Source organism: Sitophilus oryzae, unplaced genomic scaffold, assembly GCF_002938485.1.
Source record: "Sitophilus oryzae breed Bouriz unplaced genomic scaffold, Soryzae_2.0 scaffold_1515_pilon_pilon, whole genome shotgun sequence".
Lineage (NCBI taxonomy): Eukaryota > Metazoa > Arthropoda > Insecta > Coleoptera > Curculionidae > Sitophilus > Sitophilus oryzae.
The window spans coordinates 1,008,001-1,030,649 of NW_022146187.1; the positions used below are offsets into that span (position 1 = coordinate 1,008,001).

Sequence of the window (22,649 nt, forward strand, 5' to 3'; positions counted from 1 at the left end):
AGATCAATATAAAATCAACAAAAACAGCTGATTTTGACAAGTGCAAAATTTGTAAACAAACATGTAAAATAAATTGAATATGAAAGATGAAAGCTGTTTTAGAAGTTTTAAATTTAATTAAAAAAGATAAATATATTAAATATTCAGTGATAATTATATTATTTCTCTGTATAGTGCATTCCTTAATATTAGGGTAAATATAGAGTATATGTATTAATAAACAATGTATTTAGTATACTATGTGCTCTTCTAGCTATGCATCTGGATTAATAGTTCTGTTGTGGTATATTCTGGGTTATGCTATATCATTTATACTAATTGAATATCAACCTTATGTAGTTGCTTATCTAGAAAAACTTGTAAGTGTGTACAACAATCGGTCATCGATTAGGGAAAAAATAAAGTCTTCGTGTAGTGTTTGTGATGATCTTACATGTAAAAGACATCAAATAACCAAAGACCTGAGACCATGGAAAATTATACAAATTAGTGATGAATTGAATGAAGCTATCATACATGTATGTTTTGATAATTAGTATAGAATAATCTTTTTATATAGTTGATTTGTAGTTTTATGAAAGAATTTTAAATACATTTGTTTCATCTTGGTATAATCAGTTCACAGATAGTAAAGATTTTCCAAATGAATTACGATTTTGTTTAAAATATGCCAGTGCCACATTAATAAATCGATTTTTTCAAATTGATTATATAAATGTGATTACAAACAAATTGGTACCACAGGTAATTTTTTATATGTTTATTTAATTGACACTAATTATAAACAAAATATCTAGGCAATTAAGCACATTGATGATTATCTTTACATGCAACAAATTGCTAAACTGAAAAATGTAAAGTTTAATGATGTAGTGGTGGAATATTTAGGAAAAAAACTACATCCAGCAATTACGAATAGAAAGAATGAACTAGAATATTTACAACATCTTAGTAGTGAACTTATTAAACAGCTATTGCCTGAGCATTATATAAAATGCAAGTAAGGGTTAATATTTGTTTTTGTTATTTAAATAATATTGATTACTAATTATGTTTTTAGAAATTATTCAGTATTGTTAAGAGAAATATTAGCAGGTTGGGTTTTACTGCCACTAATGGATGTTTTAGCTGATCCTAATATTATAAACCATTTAGTAATAATAGCAACTAACTATAGGCCAGGAAAGTCATCTAAAGTTTTATCAACCGCTAACAATGTAGAATTTCTAGAGAATTTTATTGCTGTTGACGATAACAGTACCTCATCTTTAGCCATCAATTTAAATAAAATTAAAAACAATGTAGAATTATTGTATGCATTTATGCAATTCCTTAAAAAGGAGGAACAAGTTCATATATTACAATTCTGTTTAGATGTTGGTAAGCATATTATAGATATTATTATTCTAAAATAATATAATTGTTTTATGAAGATGATTTCAATACAAAATTACTGACACCTGATTTGACCAAAAAACAATTAGAAGACTTACATTCTCAAGCTATATCCTTGTATAAGGAATACTTAAGTGAAGATTCTATAAGTTTTATTGGCTGTTCTAAGGAAATTTGCGATCAATTTAATGGATTAATTAAGGATATCTACAGTGTGGCTCAATTAAGAACGTCAAAGCCTTTATACCAGGCTTATGAATATGCCTTTAATTATTTAGAGAGTATTTGGTTACCCCATTTTTTCCACAGTAATGAAGTGAGCATAAGAGTTTTATAATAATATCAAGAGTAATAAGTTTATATTCTGTTTTAGTTCTATAATTATATATGTGGATCAAAAGTTAGTGCTACTTATCACAAAGCTTCTATCAAGTAAGTATTTTATTAATATATTGGAATATGACTAATCTGCTTTTTTGTTTGCTACTAACACAGAACAAAGCTTATTGGTTTTGGGTCTCCCATTAAAGATAGGTATGTATAAATATATCTTTTTTTTATCTTTAAGTTTTCTTAGATTTTTTTTTGGTGGAAAAACACATTTTCATGCTAGATTGTTACTTTTGGAACAGTGGAGTTGAGTTTCCCAATACTGAATAATATTTATTTTTCATTAACTTTTAAAATGGCTGAACTAATGCTAGTGAATTTTATAAAACAACTCTTATATTTTATATAATCTTAATCTCAATTGTTACAAAATGAGCAGCCATATTTAAATAAAAATAGTTTTTCAAAATACAGAGGATAATTGATTAATTTTTGGTATGTACTAAATAAAAATAAATAAAAAAAAATTGCAGTATTTAAATGGAATGTTATATATTTGCTTAAAACTTTACTGAGTGGCTTGACTATAAAATTTCCATTTCAAAAAATGTATTTTGTCATAAAGTATACCAGTTGATTTTTGAAACTTTTGTTTTTATGCAATATTTTCTGTACATTTAAGTCCCTTATGCCCACTTGCACCGTTTGTATAAACTTTGTTTAAAGGCTAAACAGTGATTAACTATATAATATCTTATTATATAGTTAATTAAATATAGTTTAATAATTAATTAATAAATTTAATTAATAGATATTATATAGTTAATCAGTGTTTCACTTGCACTGTTTGTATAAACTTTGTTTAAAGGCTAAACAGTGATTAACTATATAATATCTTATAATAGTTAATCACTGTTTAGCCTTTAAACAAAGTTTATACAAACGGTGCAAGTGAAACAGTGATTAACTATATAATATCTTATTATAGTTAATCACTGTTTAGCCTTTATACAAAGTTTATACAAACGGTGCAAGTGGGCATTAAAATTATAAAATGGGAGATTATTGATACCTTTTAACCAAAAGTTTTTTTCTATTATAATGTTCTTAGAACTTATGCAAATATGTTAATTTGTTTAGTATATAGGGTGAGCCAAATACGAAATTCATGTTGTAGATAGGCGCGTCATTAAAATTTTCAATGACAAAATTGCATACTAGTAAAAAGGTGAAAGATATATGTTTTATGTTCAACAACACAATGCGTCGACAAAATAGAACATTACAACACACCCAAAATCGAAATTTGGTATGTTAGTATATGACATAAATTAGGATTGATTGACGTATTCAATTGTTTTCGGTCACTTCCTGTTTCACCGGAAATGACTAAAACTTTTGATTTTCAAATGACACCCTCTCTATTTTGTTACTTTATTTGATAGAAAATGACACTCTGAATAGAATGACATATCATGTGTCAACTTTTGACATGTTTGAATATGGTTTATTTGATATTGCAACATGCGATTGATAACGACAATTTGATTTTTCGAAATATCAAGTGTGTGGCATCAAATTATTCGTAAAAAAATGCTTTTTTCAAATATGCTAATGAGCCACCCTCGTTCCATTTGAAAAAAATTGAGATATGAATAAAAAACGATTTGGACATCTTTTAACCGGCCGGTCATTTAAACATCAAAAGTTGTAATCATTTCCGGTAAAACAGGAAGTGGCAGGAAAAAATTGAATACGTCAATGAATCCTTATGTCGTATACTAACACACCAAATCTCGTTTTTTTATCTGAAAAAATAAAAAAAATTATAGGGGTGAGCCACGTTTGAGACGCACCCGGTATATGTACATATATCCTTTTATGTTGTTTGTGCTTGTGTAAATAAAACATGTTTTGACTATGATTTGTTTTAATTTAGTTTTCACACACTATTCCCGCAAATGTGGAATAGGAACGGGTTGGTGATGTATATTTTTTAGAGAGTTACTGTTTTTTATTCTTACTATCCCAGAATTTATCTATAACAATCTAACAACCCTAGCTCCAGCCCGTATATGCGTATTATGCATCTTTGTATTCTTCAGTCATTGATTTCCACTAAACACGTTCATACTTTATCGTGCGGCCCGGTAACAAAATTGCCAGATATCTTACCAGATTGCCTATTTGATAAGTTGTAATTCTCATCGAGGATAATCTGTTTGATAAGAAGGCAAAGTAAAACCATGAATTTTTAGGAGCAAGAAATATTATGAACAATCCAACTATAGTGCAGTATCGAAGATTAGCAGCAGCTTCGGAAAAATAAAAGGTGTTTTAAAAACACAAATTCCGGTAGAAGGTTCTCTGGACTCTCTGGAAGCTATCGAGAATGGTATTTCGGAAGATTTAATTCTAAACGAAAATCTAATTCGTGACCTTAGCAGCTGGAGAGTCACCATTCCTACATCTGAAGTACCTTTTTTTAATTCTTATAACCGCAACTTGTCAAATACTTGATGAATTTGTGAATTGACGTCATATTGCAAACAATGTGCTTTTGCTCTCGAGTTGATTAGTTTTTTTACGATCTCTTGAATTTCGTACTTATAACTTAATACAAGACACTAATGAACACCTGTATGTTTTTGTTGTATATGCATGTGTCCATAATTAGCTATATTTTCTATGTATTTTTTGTATCTATACGCCGTCAAGAGTATTGCAGCATTCTCTCTCAGCAAGTTCTGCAGAGCATTATCCTATAGGTGACACTTTAGTTTTCTATTGAAATTACGTTGGAACTTTTTTATCTGACAACTTCCAAATGACATTATCGTCGACATTAACTAACTGACTCACTGACTCACTGGACACAAAAATTTGATTTATTTTTAATCACAATCTAAAAAGAAAGGGGGTAAACCTATAACAAGAATGAAATTTATGATAAAACTTCATGAACAAGTTAAAAGATCGTAGCTAGAGCACTGTTTAAGCAACCAACGCTCACTTTTGAAATTTCTGATCAGTGATATGTTAGAAATTGCTCTGCAGGCAGATTTACAGGAACCCCCTAACCTAACCTAACCTAAACACACAACAAGTGCTAAAACGCAGCACTTGTGTGTTATATGTGTGCACCAAAAGAACAAAGAATGACACCACTTTATTGCAACCATTGCAACCGCGCATTTTGTCTGAACATCGTAAGCAATAGTGTGTGACTTGCGATACTGAGAAATAATTATTAATATATTTTGCCGTTATATCGTTATCTTCTGAACTTCAAAATATAAATTACAAACAAGTTACAAATGATTGTTTTAAATAAAAAAAAAATTACAAGATATTGGTCTTGGTTTAAATTCGTAGTAACCATCTGAGTTCGTCCAAATTCCATTGGAGTTCTGTAATTTGGGGAGACCGATATCCTCTACTTTAGTTGTTTTCTTAATATCGATATTTTTGACTTGATCTTGAAATTTATTCTATTTTTTTGGACAACTCTTAGTTTGTAAAGAGTTTCCTGGGTGAGTCTAAGAATTCCTGCACCGTATACAGGTTGTTAATTTGTTTATTACTCGCGGCAAGAGCTTTATGGCTGAATTATGGCAACCTCGGCCCGCTCGTCGAGAGACGACGCGACGAGACCAATCGGCAGCTTCGCTTAGTACTCATTTGGAATGCAGGCAGTGTTGCCATTCTGTTCCCCAATAAGTAACCGTCCAGTTAACAATCTGTATATTAACACTGGTGAAACACATTGGTCGTCACTTAACTTCATGTGTACGCATTTTTCAGCAAGGCTATAGTAGTTATTCGCACATTAAGCATGTGTACGGCTGTTAAAATTTTCTCAATTTAAAATCATCTTTCAGCTTACCAAGTGCTGCCCAACCTAAGCCAATCCTTCGTTGGAATTTACTGGTTTTGTTATTTTAGAAAATAGATTGGCTGTTAAGCATGATTACCTTCTTAACATCTTTTGATACAACTAAGTAGCTGATTTTTTTGTGAAAAAATCATTTAAATCTTTGTGCTCCTAATACCCATACGCAATGTACGCAAATCATAGTCACTTTATATCGGATTTTCTACATTCCCACACACAAAATATCTGACAGAGAGTTAAGATAATCACTTTCCGGTACTAATTGCATCTACAATACTTCCAAACAGGAGATGAACAAATCCATCAAGCATTGGACAAGTATAATATCAGTTGCATTATTACAATGCAACTGATATTATACTTGATACTTTATTACAGTGGATAATTTCAGGTAACACCAAACAAAGTAACGTACTTTTGCTTAAACGTTCTACATGTGGACAATTCTACACCTGACCACAAAATTAACAACTGGATTGTGTGGCGGAAAGATCAGGACTTCTTTACATTGAAGTCGAAACTGGTAGAATTTCATGGGGAAGATGAGATTTGTGATTCGCCATTGCCTTCTAGAAAGTACGTATATTTTTCTTACAGATGCGTAATATTATACAGGGTATTTCAAAAATCATGTAAAAAACTCGTTAAAAGATTGCTCTCTTAAAATAAGATTTATTTTTTATCAACATAGGTCTGCTTCTGTTTTGTTTCATATCTACAGAGGTTTAAAGTTTTCTTTTTTTCGATTTTTTATAATTTTCTTACAAGCGCCTGTAGTGATTCGAATGACATTTGGAGAGTGAAAGTTACTTTAGGTATTACTTAATTTAATGCTAAAAAATGTTGACAGATTTACCAGGAACTTGCATATGAGCTATTTGCATTTTTATTTACGTATGATGTTTTGTATTATCTTTTGTTTGTTTGTTTGTGTACCTTGTTTGTTTACTTTGTTTGTTTAGTTTACCTTTGTTTACAAATAGAAACAATTTTTGACAATAAAGGCATTTATTTATTTATTTATTGTGTAGGCCGTTTAAAGAATTTTTTTCCCAAAGTTATACGATAAGTGATCTGAGATACAGCCGGCGTCCATTCTTATTTGGCTACCCGGTACTTATTTAATACTTTATCCAGTTAATGACATTATTTTTTTTAAATAATACTAATAAACTTGGTTTAACGCAGATAAAAAAAATACATTTATTTCATCAAGGAGATCAAAATTACCAAAATAGAAAGATACACATTTTAATCGGCATTATAACGTCCTACACAATTTTGCTGATAAAACAAAAAAATCAGTAGCGCACACAGATTCCTTTTTGGAAAAATATTCCGGTGATAACACTATGCACGTTTCTGGTGACGAATATGTCGACACTTTTAGTATTAAAATATGTAGTATTTATAGATTACACTTGGGGGATGGAACCTTTGGCGTTACACAGCAAAACAAAACACTAAATCACCGCAATACACCAAAACACTTTTACACTAGACGCACGTTTCGCTAACTATATGTTAGCATCATCGGCAGATGATTATATAATACTTCAGTTTAAGTATTTATAGTTAACTTTTACCTTCAAAATGTCATTCGAATTGCTAAAGACACTTCGAAGGAAATTATAATAAATCGAAAAAAAAAGAAAACTTTGGTAGCTACGAAGTAGCTACGAAACAAAGAAGAATCGGACTTAGTTGATATAAAAAATTAATCGTATTTTTACGTAAGGAATTTCTCCACGAGTAGGGAATGCAATCCCGCACCAAAATCTCAATCCCGCAAACCCGCGGGATTAAAGCAATCAATCCCGCGGATCCGCAAAATTGCGGGACTGTAAACAATAGTCATACATTTGGTCCTAAATGGTACAAAAGGCATTGTACATTTTGCATAGGCCCACAATATATTGATATACCGTGTATCTTAAACTATAGCTGTACAGAAATTTGGACCGATGTATACAGGGTGTTCAAAAAATATATTTAATATTAAATAAACTAAAATTTTATTATAATTTATCTACTTATTTTATAAATAAAAATATTATTCTGATGTTGAAGTTTTTTTAACTTGTGTTAGTTATCTGCTTTTATGCAGAATGTACAAAGCTTTTTGTACCATTTGGGACCATACGTATGACTAAAAATGCATATTTTTCGAAAAAACGTCGTATTTTCCTTAAAACAAAAAAAAATAAAAAACCGATCAAATTGTTTTTTCTAATTTCAATACAGATTAGTCGTACTTGGTAAAAATTTCGATTTTTTTAAAATTGTAAATTTGCCGTAAAAAAATTCTTGGTTAAATTTTCACACTCTTATAAAACACCCTGTATACGAGAATTCGCAAATATATTTTCGAAAACCACATAGCATCTTAATCACAATAGATGCATCTAAAACCTGGTCCAAACCGCATCCCAAAATCTTTTTTAGTTCAAGAGACATTCAACTTTAAATTTACCCTAAATTTTTGCTTGTCCCGATAATTATGTCCGGCAGTTTATTTGACGAAATTGTCCACAAGTACTAGGTAAACGCTTTTCTTCACTTACACACATACCTACGCCAGAAGTTTGTTTCACTTATTTTTAATGGTCAAGCCGTAAGGGGAATCCCCCGGGTTCCGAGCGTCGACGCATCGGCCCGGAATGAAGCGGTTTGACCTTAATCGAGATCGATTTGGTTACCTAGTAGTAATGTGTCGATCCCGCGGATCCCGCACGATAAATCCCGCAACTTTGATCCCGCATTTGCGGGATTGCATTCCCTGCCCGCGAGAGATGGCATATGTTTTTTGAAACACCCTCTATAATAGCATTCTAAGTGGAGTTTTACTATGTTGATCGCTGAAATATTGAATACTGGAGGATTGCAAAAATTATCTTGAATTTAAAATACCAATGAGGAAGGATATTTTATGTGAAACTGTTTTTTTGCAATTAACTGTCACTGTCAAAAGCTACATCAATTGACAAAGTAATGTTTGAACAGTTATTTTGTACGCCTATTATGACGTGATTTCCGTCATATACGTATTACTTTTTACAAATATACTCAGGGTTCCCTATTTAACCCCGTGTGCAATTTCTGTGCCATAAGAAAAAGACAACATAACCCAGCTCCATATTAAAACTGCATAAGTCTATTTCACCCGGATATGGATTGAACTGCGATTGCGCCAAACTCCGATTGATTGTTGTTTTAGTTCTGTTTGTATTACTTTTTATTTGTGCGCGTAAAAGAGTGATTTTGTTTAGTTTATTGTTTCCAACTATTTTTTATATTTTTCCAACTCCATGATAATGTGTTATAAATAATAAAAATATAAATCAAATTGAAGGTTAGGGGAAATGTCAGTGAACCACTTCCCTTTAAAAACATCGACCAATGAAAACTTCTTCAGGTGAGGCATGCTCAGTTAAATGAATATCCGGGTGAAATAGACTTATGCAGAATTCCATATTGTTCTTTCACTGTTTGGGCTTCACTTTTTGGAGATTAGGCTGAGTATATTTGTAAAAAGTAATACGTATATGGGTTTACGTGCGTCTCTAATTTACTGACTCTTTATTGATACTTAGAGCCGGATCAGCTATAGAATCCCGCATGGCAAAGTACGAAGACTTTATCATGAAACTGTTACAAAAGCCGAGCTTAAGAGGTAGCGATTTATTACATACATTCCTTACCCACGATGAAGATTTTACTTTAGGTAATTTTTTTGCCACACTCCCAATTTTTCAATTTCTTGGTAATTACTTTTTTTTAGTAATATCGACCCTGGCAGCTACAAATCAGGATATAGGAAATATTTACCAGTCAGTGGCGTACAAATTAAGAAAAGAAAAGGGTCAACATCTGGATTCGTTTATGGCAACATTCTTTAACTCTATCGCCAAGCAGAAGCCAGAGTTAGTTTTTTTAATAAATCTATTTTAAATATTTTTTGAATATCTTTTTTGTGTTTAGTAAAATCGATCTAGCAGAAGAGGGTTTAGAGATGCATAGTGGCATTAATCAGGTTACGCCTAAAACGTTCCATAGTAACATATTTAAGGATAATTTTGGAGTTTCATATAGACAATGTTTGGATAGTTCGAGCAGCAGCTTCAGTCCAGTTTTGTTTTCGGAATGCTTGTTTTATCTGTGTAAGTAGCACGTCAGCCTAAAACTATTTTTTAACTGTTTTTGTTTTTTCAAGATAATGTTTTTTTTATTAATTATAACGCCTAATAATCATTATGAAAAATATTTTTTTTTATAAATATTTTTTTTTCAATTTAAATGTAAACAAGCATTGAAGCTCATATTTCCAAAAAAATTATATAATAATATTTCTGAGAAATTTACACGTTTTTGCCTAGTTTACTTCAATAATCAATTTTTTTTGTTTCAGTTAAAAATATTTTTAAAGTACCAATTGTATTTCTAAAATTGTATGTAGCTGTGTGCAGTGTTGCTCAACAGCTAATTGATTTGTTTAGCAAGATAATCATAGAGAAGAAACTGAAAACGGCACTGTGTCAATCGAATTTGGCTTTTCTAATTGGGTTACTTGAAGGTATGTTAAAAATACATTCACATTTTTTAATTTTTTGGAATGCTTTTTATCAAACAGGGTGTCTCAAAAAACATGTGCCATCTCTCGTGGTGAGGTTCCTCACATAAAGATAAGATTTATTCTTGTATCAACATACAGGGTGGTCCCAACTATATTTCGGAAACTTCAGCAGCATATTCTGCAGACAAAAATAATTAAAAAACTTCGTATAAATATATGTCCTAAAATGCTTAGTTTTGGTTTGGTATAACAATTGGTATGATAATTTTTGTAGTAACGTCAATATTTGGATGAAAATTGGTGTCTGGGAGTTTTTTGATATGAGAAATTTGGATTTTGATGTCAATATGACTCCTACTGGTAGAGGGCGCCACCTATATATTTTTTAACTGATTTGAAGAGTAATAACTTCTCGTCCGTACGCGTAAAAAACTAACGAGTAAAAAAATATACATTTACAACGTTTTTTACGTAAAAAAGATCTCTTGATAAAAATCGCTACGAATAATGGTTCTCGAGATATTTGGAATCGAATTTATCAATACCTGTTATCGTTGACTTAAAAATTAAACATGTTGACTAAATAGTTATTAGACCGAAATTATAAATTTGAAATGTTTTTGTGCCTAAAGTTCAACAGAAACTTTTATCATTATTTTTTCCAAAAAAAATTTATGATTAATTTAAAAAAAATCCAAATTTATCATTTCAGTCAAATAACTATATACCCATGTTTCTTTTTAGTCAATAATGACATGTATTCACTAATTTTATTCTAAATATCTTGAGAACGGTTGCTCGTAACGATTTTTATTAAGAGACATTTTTTACTTATAAAATCACGGAAATGTATATTTTTTCACTCAGTAATTCTATACAGGTACGGACGAAAAGTTATTACTCATCAAACCAGTTAAAAAATATGCAGGTGGCGCCCTCTACAAGTAGGAGTCATATTGACACCAATATCAAATTTCTCATGTCAAAAAAGTCCCAGATACTAATTTTCATCCAAATATTGACGTTACTTCAGAAATTATTTGAAAAAATCGAAATAAAAATGAAATTTCTACACCCTGTATCTCCGAATCTAAGCATTTTAGGACATACATTTATACGATTTTTTTTACTTATTTTTATCTGGAGAATATGCTGCCGAAGTTTCCGGAATACAGTTCGGACCACCCTGTATATTTTATAGTGCAGTGCTGCGCCAGCACTACACATTGGCAACTAGAATATTATTTACTTCAAATCTTCAATTATATATTTATTAGCATTAGATTCTGATACAAAGTCACATTTTATTATTAAACATTTTGATTTACGTCTTTAAATATTTACAGGCTTTTTTGTTTTTAAGGAAAGTCTTTAATTCCAGTATTTTTTTCTGCCTTTAGTCACAACAGATGCGCCTTTTTTCAAGTAATTAATGCATTCTTGAAATTTCTTGTGCAATTAACATATTTAGCAAATCAACTTGGCATGAGAACCTGCTCTCTTAACTAATCTTTATACCTTTTTTGTGCGAATTACCGTAATTACTTTTTATTTTGATAGTCGTCGGAGAAGCTTAGCAAATTGATTAATCAGTATTGTAATTATTGCGGTAGAAGAATTCAGAGCTAATGAGCAAAATAGAGTAACTTAACAATTTTCTGAAATCGTTAAGATCTCTAAATGATACTATTATAACTATAGGATATTCGAACTTAATGATGTATTAGGTATACTATTTTGAAAACTTTTTTCTAATATATCAATTGTTGAATACTTTTTTTAGTTTCGATTTCTCTCATAATAATACAGGGTGAGTTTTCTACGACGTTCTCTCTGGGTATTTCAGAAACTACTGGAGCTAGAGGGTCGGGAAAAAGGGGGAAAGAATTGCCGTTTTATGAGGACCAACATATGCGCTTTTCTAATTTTTGCAAAAAATTATGACTTACTAGATATTTCGAAAAAAAATAAAAAATGCCCCCTAATTCCATTATAATCTACTAGCGTGTACCCGCGACTTCGTTCGCGTCGAATTAATCATTTGTAATGGTGATGATAAAGCAAAGCAAGAATTTCCATTAACATACAAATTGGATAAAATTTTCACATTTATGTCAGCATGAGAAAAAACAATATGGCGATATTATTATATAACTTGGTAATATTTGAGAGGTAGTTTCATCTCGTTGAAATATGACTTTCGAAAAATCCATTTGCCAAAAATAAGCTTTTTACGTCAAGCAGTTTAAGCAGAATCGTGGTTAATCAATTACCTAACTTTTTGGAACAGCCTGTATGAGTTTTTAAAAAATTTCAAAATATGTAAAAAACAAATAAATTATGCTTGTCCAAGCGTTTTCCCGAAAGACTAACCGTTTTTTAAATAACAAATATTGTAATATTTGAGGAGTGTTTTCACCTTCTTGGAATTTGAGATTCGAGAAAACCCTCCTTATCGAACCTCCGCACCTTATAGTCAATTCGTTTGCTAAAAATCAGCTTTAAACGCCAAGCAGTTTAAGCAGAATCCTGATTACTCAATGGTCATATTTTATGAAACACCCTGTATAAATTTTTAATAAATCTTAAAATATGTAAAACAACAAAATGAAATATACGTGTTTAAGACTTTTTCCGAAAAAGTCACCGGTTTTTAAATAAAAATTATTCTAATATTTGAGGGGTGGTTTCACCCCCTTAGTATTCGAGTTTCGAAAAATCCCTTCTTATCGAACCTCTACACCCTAAAGTCAATCCGTTTTCCAAAAATCAGCTTTTTACGTCAACCGCTTTAAGCAGGATCGTGATTAATCAATGACCAGATTTTTCGAAACACCCTGTATACATTTTTAAAAAATCTTAAAATATGTAAAAAAACAAAATATAATATACGTGTTTAAGCGTTTTTTTTTCGGAAACTTGACCGTTTTTTAAATAAAAAATATTGTAATATTTGAGGGGTGGTTTCACCCCCTTGGAACTGGAATTTCAAAAAATCCCTTCTTATCGAACCTCTACACCCTAGAATCAACCTGTATGCCAAAATTGAGCTTCTTACGTTGAGTGGTTTGAGCAGGATCGTGATTAATCAGTGAGTCAGTCACTTAAGGATTTTATATATTAGTATAGATTTTAGACAAAAAGTTTTCAGATAAAAGTTGTAGATAACCAATTTTATTATAGTTATCGCCAATTTTTATCTTTTTTAAACTTCACTTAGCCGTGGAAACAAATCGTCGTTGCTCTCAGAGATGTCAAACTGTCACATCCAAACAAAAATATTTTATCGAGACGCAACTAAATTGTAAATATGACTAAAATGAAGAAAAGTGTGTGGGATTGTTGGACCCAAATACAATTTAAATAAAATATACGACGGCCTCCCCATAAGAGCAATGAGAGGATTTACGTCCCAGTATTGAAGGAGGACAGAAAATCGAGTCGAATGGTTTCAAGACGTAGGTTCATCCTTGTTTAATCAAACCTCCTACAACACAAGGATAGACTTATGTAGAAAATGCATTGAAATTCTATACCCATCCTTCAATATCGAGACAGGAATTTAAGCGGTACCCTGCGTATACTTTATTTTAAACGTATTTGGTTGGACCATACGTTTTCGAGGATACGTTGACCGGTGAACGTTACTTACTCTTTTTAGGGAACGGTTTTCAAGACATGTTAGAAAAGTTAAATTTAGAGACTCGCGCATCAATAGAGTGGTTCCAACATGACTTTTATTATGACGCTCCTCCTAATAATGAAAGAAACGTTGAAAATTATTTATATTATAATTGTGCAAACTCAGGGTTAGGAAGAGGTGGACCAGTTGTATGGGCCTCCTCGGTCACCTGACCTATCTGCTTTAGATTTTTTTATGCATTATGGTTAACAACCCGAAGAGGTGGTACGGGCGAAGTTTTAAAAAGATGCATTTTATGTACTCAAAACAATGGCGGATTTTTTGAACATTTGCTAAAATAACTTAAAGTGTATTTAGTGATATTAGTTTTTTAAGTTTTAATTCTTTCCTCATTTAACCGACTCTGTTTCTCCAGTAGTTTCCGAGATAATCATAGTGAACATCGTAGAAAACTCACCCTGTATATTATAAAATAAACTAATACATACAGGATGTCTTAAATTATGTAGAGCACACATCCTAGATATCTTAAATACAGGGTGGCCCATCGAAAACGTTCCGCAAGGCATAACGGCCAGGATAATTTTTTTTTTCAAAAATCCAAAAACACGTCAATTTTGTTTGTGAGGGGGACAACTTTTGCCCCAAAAATGATTGCAAAATCTTCAACCCTCTAAGCGGGGGTGTCATCCCCCAACTTTTTTCAAATTGGAAGGGGGGTCAAGTGGTACCGCAATGAAAAGGGCTGTCTATTCTCTATACTTTCCCGCTTCGTTTTTGAAAATCGGTCGAGTCATTGAGAAAATATAACATTTATCAGAGTAAATGATAAGGATAAAATTCCTTCGACCAATTTGCTGTTTTTTCTTATTATTTCTAGATGTTTACGCATTTTTTTACTTGCCACAAGGTTGAACGATCAGGTGCGGCAGTTGCTAGATAGCTGTTCTGTGACTTGTGCGTTGAAGTTCTTCTCAATATCGTTAAACTGACCCAAAATAGAATTTCCAAAAATACCAGCCCACACGTTCAATTTCTGAGGGTTTTGTGTGTGCTCCTCGTGTAAAACCCCTCAGCCCAGTACCGACAGTTATGCCGATTAACTACACCGTTCAAAAAGAAAGTACACTCATCTGAAAAACACACATTAAATAGGAAATTATTATCATTCGCCACTCGTTCACTCACAATTTCAGAAAATTGCAAGCGACGATCAAAGTCGTCTTCGTTGAGTTCTTGTACCAACTGAATTTTGTACGGGTGGAACTTGTGTTTTTTTAATATCCTTTGGACACTGGTACGATTCACGCCGGCTAATTTTGCATTGGCTAATTTTCTTGTACTCAGCGTACTATCCATGGCAACTTGGCCCAATACGAATACCTCCATAGCTTCATTTACTACAGGATTTTTCCTCTGCCTCTTTTTATTCATAACGGAACCAGGTTCGCGAAATTTTGCTACTAACTCGCTAACAATTTCGCCATAAAGGTGTTTTTCAGGATGGCATTCATTGAATATCTGCGGAACCCGATTGCTACGTTCATTATTTTTAAAATAAAGATCGATTATTTCCACTTTTTCTGCAAGTGAGTACACCATAATTGTTAAAAAGTTTAACGATATTGAGAAGAACTTCAACGCACAAGTCACAGAACAGCTATCTAGCAACTGCCGTACCTGATCGTTCAACCTTGTGGCAAGTGAAAAAATGCGTAAACATCTAGAAATAATAAGAAAAAACAGCAAATTGGTCGAAGGAATTTATCCTTATCATTTACTCTGATAAATGTTTAAATAAACTTTTCAAATTTCAATCCTTCATATTTTCTCAATGACTCGACCGATTTTCAAAAACGAAGCGGGAAAGTATAGAGAATAAAAAGCCCTTTTCATTGCGGTACCACTTGACCCCCCTTCCCATTTGAAAAAAGTTGGGGGATGATCCCAACCCCCGCTTAGAGGGTTGAAGATTTTGCAATCATTTTTGGGGCAAAAGTTGTCCCCCTCACAAACAAAATTGACGCGTTTTTGAATTTTCTGAAAAAAAAATTACCCTGGCCGTTATGCCTTGCGGAACGTTTTCGATGGGCCACCCTGTATATATTTTTATGATTGATCATAAAATTTCGTTCTGTTTAAGAAGGAAGATCCTATCAAAAACATAAAATGTAAGCAAATGCCAAGTTTTGCAACGCAGTTCTTCCACTACAAAAAATTGGGAGATTTCATGTAAAACTAAGACAGTTATTTTAGTTAGTGTCATTAGCACTCATTCAACTGTTATATATTAGCACTCATTCATTTGTTATATATTGTTACCTATCAATATTTATAGTGACCATATCAATATTAGACATCTTTATTTTTATAATAATTATAATGACCTGGCAATTGCACGGCAATATATCCTGCTAATTAAAATACTACATATATCCTTCAGTGCACCGTTTAGATTTACTTTAGTAATCGAAATAGTATAGTCTGTCCAACGGGACGGTTCTTGACAGTGCAGTTAGTGACACTTGTGTCTGCCACTTTAATTCACTGGCAAAATGTATTTTCTCTCATTTTTTGGATGTCGTCTGCCGAAATCTTCCTCGAGTCGTTAGAGAGACTATATATTATTATTTTATAATTATGGTGGCCGTGCGAGCGTCAAGTCGTTATAGTTATTATAAAAATATAGATGTCTATATTAATACCGTCACTATAAATGTTGATAGGTAATTGATTAGATAACAATTTATAACAAAGTTGTTGTTTAGGTCGTTTCGTAGATATTAACTAAAATAAATGACACGGTTTTACATGAGAATTCGCAACATTTTGTATTGGAAGATCCATATTTTTAGCCGACCATACCAATAGGTATGGTAGGCTATTAAGATCGGCAAAAAAAAGTTTTTTTAATTTCACTCAAAATGAGTTATTTGGGCCATAAATGACCTAAATACAAAATATTTTCATGGTGTCTGTCTGTCCGTCTGTAACACGATAACTCAAAAACCGCTAAACCGATTTTAACCAAATTTGACACAAAAATACTGTGGCACCCGAGAATCTGGCCATTAGTTTTTGGTGGGGGTGGGGGTTGATAAGGGGGTATGGGAGGGGGTTAAAAATTTAAAAAAATCGTAACTTCAAAATTACAGTAGCTAGCGAAACGCGGTTTTCAATTTAAGATTAGGAATAATATTTGCAACAAAATTTGTAATAACATCAAAATCAGTCAAAGTCGCAGTTTTTGAGATAAAAAAAATTTGAAAAATTCCTTTACTTTGAAACTAAAAGAACTGCCTACCAACTTTTTATTAACATATTTTAGTATGGGCGGCTATACGTGCCTCCTGGCGCCAATTTTTTATACCTCTTGTTACACTATGTTTGTGTCACTGTTTTCATATGTAAAACATATTATAACCACACTATTCCTACGATATACTATTACGATTGACTTTATTCCATAGTGATCTATATTTTTTGGCAGGATCTTAAGTAAATTTTTAATAGACGATATTATGTCGATGTGCACAAAATTGCGAATTGCGATTTTTTTCGACCGTATGGTACCTCCATGGTACTTTGTATCTCTGAAAAAATGTTATTATTATTTAGTAGATATACACGCTTTTTTAGACATTATCCGTGATAATATGTGATAGTTAAATTGTAATGTTTCCTCTGTTTTATTAATTTTAGTTTTAATTTGAATTTTACTGAGACGAATTATTTTCTGTATTATATTTCTAATTTTTATGATAAACGGTACGCTCTTTTTGATATGGAGTTATATGCTGTAAACAAAATAAGATATTAAAAAAATTATAATGTATTTAATATACAATTATGATATTTTTTAATATTTATTCTTATAGGCGTGATATTTGACCATCGACCAACACACACCCAACAAGAATACGAAGAAAGAAAAATTAAAGCATTCAAGGACATAAACTTTTGCCCAAAGTACTTGGAACGAATATTTGGCAGCCCAATAAACGAAGGCCTAACTACTATATTAGAAATATTGCAGAACCCACATTACAATAAACAGGTTAGTTGTATTGAGTTTTTTTTTATTAAAAAAAGTAATTTACTCGTTCTTGATTTTTTTTAATGTCATGAAGAATATTTTGAAAAAATCTATTAGGTTCATTCGATATGTTTTTGTTTCAGCTTGCTTATAATTTGATTGATATAGTTCTATTGGAAATGTTTCCAGAATTAGCAGGCCAAAATTAAGATGGTGCAATATTCATCGGTTTAATATGTTCTAATTTATTTATTTTTTTTTTATGTGTTTTTTATTATTCTATTAAGTGCTTTAATTATTGCATAATTTCTTAATCTATATATTTTTATATAAATAATTTTTAATAAATTAATGGTACATTAATTAGTACATGTGTTTTATTTCTAGTTCCCTAGTTCTTAAAGATTGTTAATACACTTTATAAGTGTGTACTTTTTTTCACAATTGTCTAAAAATATGTCTATGAAGAGAAATAAAAAATTACAGATAGGTTAGTTAAAAAAGTAAATATTGAGTTAACGTCTCGTTTTTGCTGCTAATCCTAATATAGACTTTGTTTACGCAGAAACCAAACTGCGGTCCTCGGCCGTATTATTGTCAATGGCCTACCCACTTGACGAGTCCTAAATCTACTCTTACTCAAGAGATATCCGATATGATCCGGTCTCGAACCATGGAACAACAGCACATTCCAGATGGTCACCCGTCCATCCACTCTCATCGTCTAACGTCACGTAACTTCTGTGATCTATCGGCAACCGGTGTTTCGATGTAGCCGGACTGTTGCCCATTTTGTCTGATGCCCTGTATGCAGTATCGATTGCATAGCTTATTCCATTCTTCTTGAGATCTAGATGGAATCATCCTGAAGACATGGAAAGTATTTTACGTCTCATATTTGCTACCAGGGTTACTCTAGATGGGGACTAGTTTATTTACGCGGAGTCTTAACCGCATTTCTAAACTATATGATGGTCAAGTTAGGTGGACTTAGCGAATGTCTAAATCGACTGACTCTTACCTTTAAATAAACAAATTAAGGAGGGATCATATAAACAAGTCAGCCATATTATTCCCCCATTGCGCTCCACCAAGTTTGTTGATATGCTTAATCTTTTTATTCAAAGGGTTAAACAAATCAAAGAATGACGGTGCAAAAGTACTAATTCTATAAGGAAAACCATCACTAATATATCTGGAGTACCTAATAATACTAATATAATCCGGAGTACCACATGGCTCAGTACTAGGTCCTATTTTGTTTCTTCTTTTTATTAACGACATTTCTAATATAAACATCCGTGGTAAAATATGCCTTTTTGCTGAAGACACTAGCTTCACTTGGAGCAACAAAGACGTCACGGCACTTCATAGGATTATATCAAATGACTTTAATCACCATTAAATCTTCGTGCGATTCGAACCTCCTGAGTCTCAACATTTCTAAAACTAAAGCTTTGTCGTATAAAAATTCGCTGCTGCCTTTTGTACTTAATAACACCATCATTGACGTCGTAAAATCTGTAAAATTCTTAGGGCTTGTTGCAGGCAATTCTCTAAAATGGGACATACATATCGACGCTTTGTCGAAAATATTAAGCTCTGCCTGCTTTGCGTTAAGATCTGTTTCTAAGGATCTTAACTTGTCAGTGGCTAGAACTGTTTATTATGCACTTTTTGAGTCGCACCTCAGGTATGCCTTTCCATTCTGAGGTACGTGTTGTGCGACTCAATTTGACTGTATTTTCAAGCTCCAGAAAAGAGCTGTTGGATATTCACTGGGACTAAACAGCAGAACTCATTGCCAGGACTTTTTTAAAAAATTAAAAATATTAACTCTTCCTTCCTTATTTATATTTGAATCCGTTTGTCTAATACGTAAGGATGTATCAGCTTCTCAAGAAAGGCCATCTCACACTTATCCACTCAGGAACGCGGAGCAAGATCTTTATCTGCCTACCCCACGCTCAGAGTTAGTTAAAAGTTCAATATTATACAACTCGAAAAAAATGCACAAACACCTGCCATTTGAAATCAAATCCATAACATCATTTTCTTCATATCGCGAAGCATTGAAATCTTATTTACTAGACAAAGATTTCTACGCCCCAAATGACTTATATTTTGATAATCGAATTTGATCTTGTAAACACTGGTCTAATATTTGCTATTACTATATTTACTATAAACTTACTAAATATTTTTGAATCCTATTATTTTTTTATTCTTTGACATTGTAAACATTTATAAATGTTTATTTTAAACAATAAGACTGACAGTGTAATTTGTATACTTGTTTTGTATTATTCTCTTTTGTTTGTTTACTTGTTTTGTTACTTTGTTTGTATTTTATGAGTGGGCGTGGCAAAATCTAGCCAACCGAGTCAGAGCCAACTGAGCGTAACAGTTAGATTTCCGCCACTAGAGTAGTAGGAACAAAGAACTTGAAGGAATTGGACCGTTGACTCTGTTCATACTATCTTTACATTTATTAATTCTGATGCTTTCATATGCATCTAATTGCCTGTAATTTGAGACTTGTTTAATTAATTTTAAATTATTAAGATCTATACAATGTTCTTTATGAACAATATGTTCGGCAACGCAAGATTTATCCGGTTTACCATATCTTATCTGAGCTAAATGTTCTTTAAATCTAGTTAATATTGATTTTCTAGTTTGCCCAACATATTTCTGATTACAATCTTTACAAGAAATTTCATAAATACCCGACCTTTCCAGTGGAGGTGTTTTATCCTTTGGATTACCTAATAATTGTTGTAATTTATTATTAGCACTATACACAAGTTTATAATTTACATTCTTCAAAATTCCTTTTAGACCACGGGATAACTCTCTATCAAACGGCATCGAAAAATATTTAGACGTGTCTTTCTCCACTTGAAAAGTCGAATTTTCAGAAATCATTAACCTATACCTACGTTTTCTAATTAATTTATCAACTAGTGAAGGAGAATATCCATTACACTCAGCTACATTCCTAATGTAATCTCTTTCTATTTCATATCTTTCGTTGGAAAGTGGGAAACTAAGTAATCTATGAACTAAGAAATTTAAACTAGCCATTTTATGTTAAACACTATGATGTGATTCATTAGGAATATATCTGCGTGTGGTCGTATTTTTCCTATAGATATTAAATTCCAGGCAGTAGTTAGTATTTCTAATAACTAATACATCTAGAAATGGTAATCTGTCGTTCAAGTCTTTCAAGAATTGCGATTTTAGTACTATGGTGTATACCGTGCTGGCAACTGTTACTTTTGGGTCGGGATTTACATGTGTGGAAGTAAATCGCATAGGGATCTTATTAAGTCGGACTGAGAGAAATGCGACCGACCGACGCGACGCGCGACGGTGTGCTGTTGCGGCGTTGCCGATACGCGTTTCCCTATCAAGTAAAGTAAAATCACGATCGCAAACCGCTTATTTTTAAAAGACTTTTTTTTAAAAGAGATAACTAGATAAAATCATTAGACATGTTTCTGAGCATCTGAAATGGAATTATAAGGATATTGTTAGGATGTCATTTTTTTATAACGAGAAAACGTCTGTAATCGCGATAATTTAAAACTCAACTTTTTAACACATAACAGTACAACATAAACACATAACTACTTTAGATATTTTAACTTTTTTTATTTTAAAGATCGGATATTTTACAATATGTTTACATAACAAAAATTCGATAAGGTTGTTTTTTCCATTCAAAAATTGTAAACAATCCATCCATTTACTTTTAGAGCATAGCAATTTTCAGCAATCGTGTAATTTTTTTATTGATAAAAAATTTCACATACTGTCTACAAAGAAAATACAGCAGAAATATTAACAAAGTTCTTGAAAAAACTACAATCTATTATTTCTAATAGATTTCGAGATATCGATTTTTGAATTCAGAGTTCTAATAGCGCGACCACTATCGAACACCCACTCAATTCCACTTATTTTTACCAAAAATGCAAGTGTTTCTAGCTTGCACTTAAAAAAATTCAACCTATAGGGAAAATTACAACGACTCGTTAATAAATCAACAAATCAAGTACCACGAGATGTAATTAAATCGTGAAGCTGAACGCATGACGTACACCTTTCCCTAGAACTTTAAGTACTGACAGAGGTATTGATTGGGTCGACCGGTCAACTGCGACAAATCTGCTATATCCCCCTCCACGTCTCTTAGCGATGTGCACAGTTTCTCGGTTTATTTCATACGTTTGGCAACGTGTTTACTGTCCTCTCTTTGTTCAGTACATTATAAACGCATTGTACTCTTCTTACATACGGAAATCTCGACCCAAGACTAACCTTTGCCAGCCCTTAGTATATGAGACTCGTAGCACATGCGGCGGTAGTACCACATTTCGAATGCCTCTAAGCGTGATGGCGCCTCTGTAGACTCCAGCTTTCTACTCCATAAAAACTACTCCATAGAGAGAGTACTAAAGACGTAGCATCTGAAAAATCTTATACGTATATTGTTGTTTTAAGAGAGGTTACAAACAACTTTTTAATACAGTTAAAAACACTTCTGGCCTTTTCAATGCGCGTTCTTATTTCGTAAATATGGTCCATGTATCCATGTATCGCTGATATTGTAGCCCAGATAATTTATTTTCTCTACTTTTTGTAGTGGTGTACTGTTTACTGTAAATTGGGCCTTTAAGTTGGTATTTTTACTACTAATCATTATTTTAGTCTTATTACAGTTTAGTCTCAGTCCATATTTGTTTCTGGCTTGTATAATTGCGTATCA

At 32.1% G+C, this 22,649-nt stretch overlaps 1 protein-coding gene across 3 annotated transcripts; it reads left to right on the plus strand.

Annotated features, from left to right (window-relative positions):
• Positions 1 to 25: 25 nt before the first annotated feature.
• On the plus strand, positions 26 to 18,176 carry LOC115878487 (sorting nexin-14-like). 3 transcript variants are annotated; one of them, XM_030895007.1, is made up of 16 exons: positions 27 to 193; positions 254 to 518; positions 571 to 744; positions 798 to 1,000; positions 1,061 to 1,380; positions 1,434 to 1,711; positions 1,769 to 1,827; positions 1,891 to 1,929; positions 3,984 to 4,200; positions 6,012 to 6,196; positions 9,214 to 9,344; positions 9,402 to 9,543; positions 9,602 to 9,780; positions 10,029 to 10,193; positions 17,715 to 17,893; positions 18,016 to 18,176. In XM_030895007.1, the coding sequence occupies exons 1-16, from the start codon at positions 87 to 89 to the stop codon at positions 18,079 to 18,081; spliced, it is 2,709 nt and encodes a 902-aa protein (XP_030750867.1). In that variant the 5' UTR covers positions 27 to 86; the 3' UTR covers positions 18,082 to 18,176. The 3 variants fall into 3 exon arrangements, with proteins under 3 accessions (XP_030750869.1, XP_030750867.1, XP_030750868.1); XM_030895009.1 differs by lacking the exon at positions 10,029 to 10,193 and having other exon boundaries at positions 26 to 193; XM_030895008.1 differs by lacking the exon at positions 1,891 to 1,929.
• The last annotated feature ends 4,473 nt before the right edge of the window (positions 18,177 to 22,649 follow it).

Coding starts and splice junctions, on each gene's coding strand:
- LOC115878487 (XM_030895007.1), top strand. CDS start 87: ATGAAAGCTGTTTTAGAAGTTTTAAATTTAATTAAAAAAGATAAATAT. Junction 1,828..1,890: donor TATCACAAAGCTTCTATCAA/GTAAGTATTTTA, acceptor CTACTAACACAG/AACAAAGCTTATTGGTTTTG. Junction 10,194..17,714: donor TCTAATTGGGTTACTTGAAG/GTATGTTAAAAA, acceptor TTATTCTTATAG/GCGTGATATTTGACCATCGA.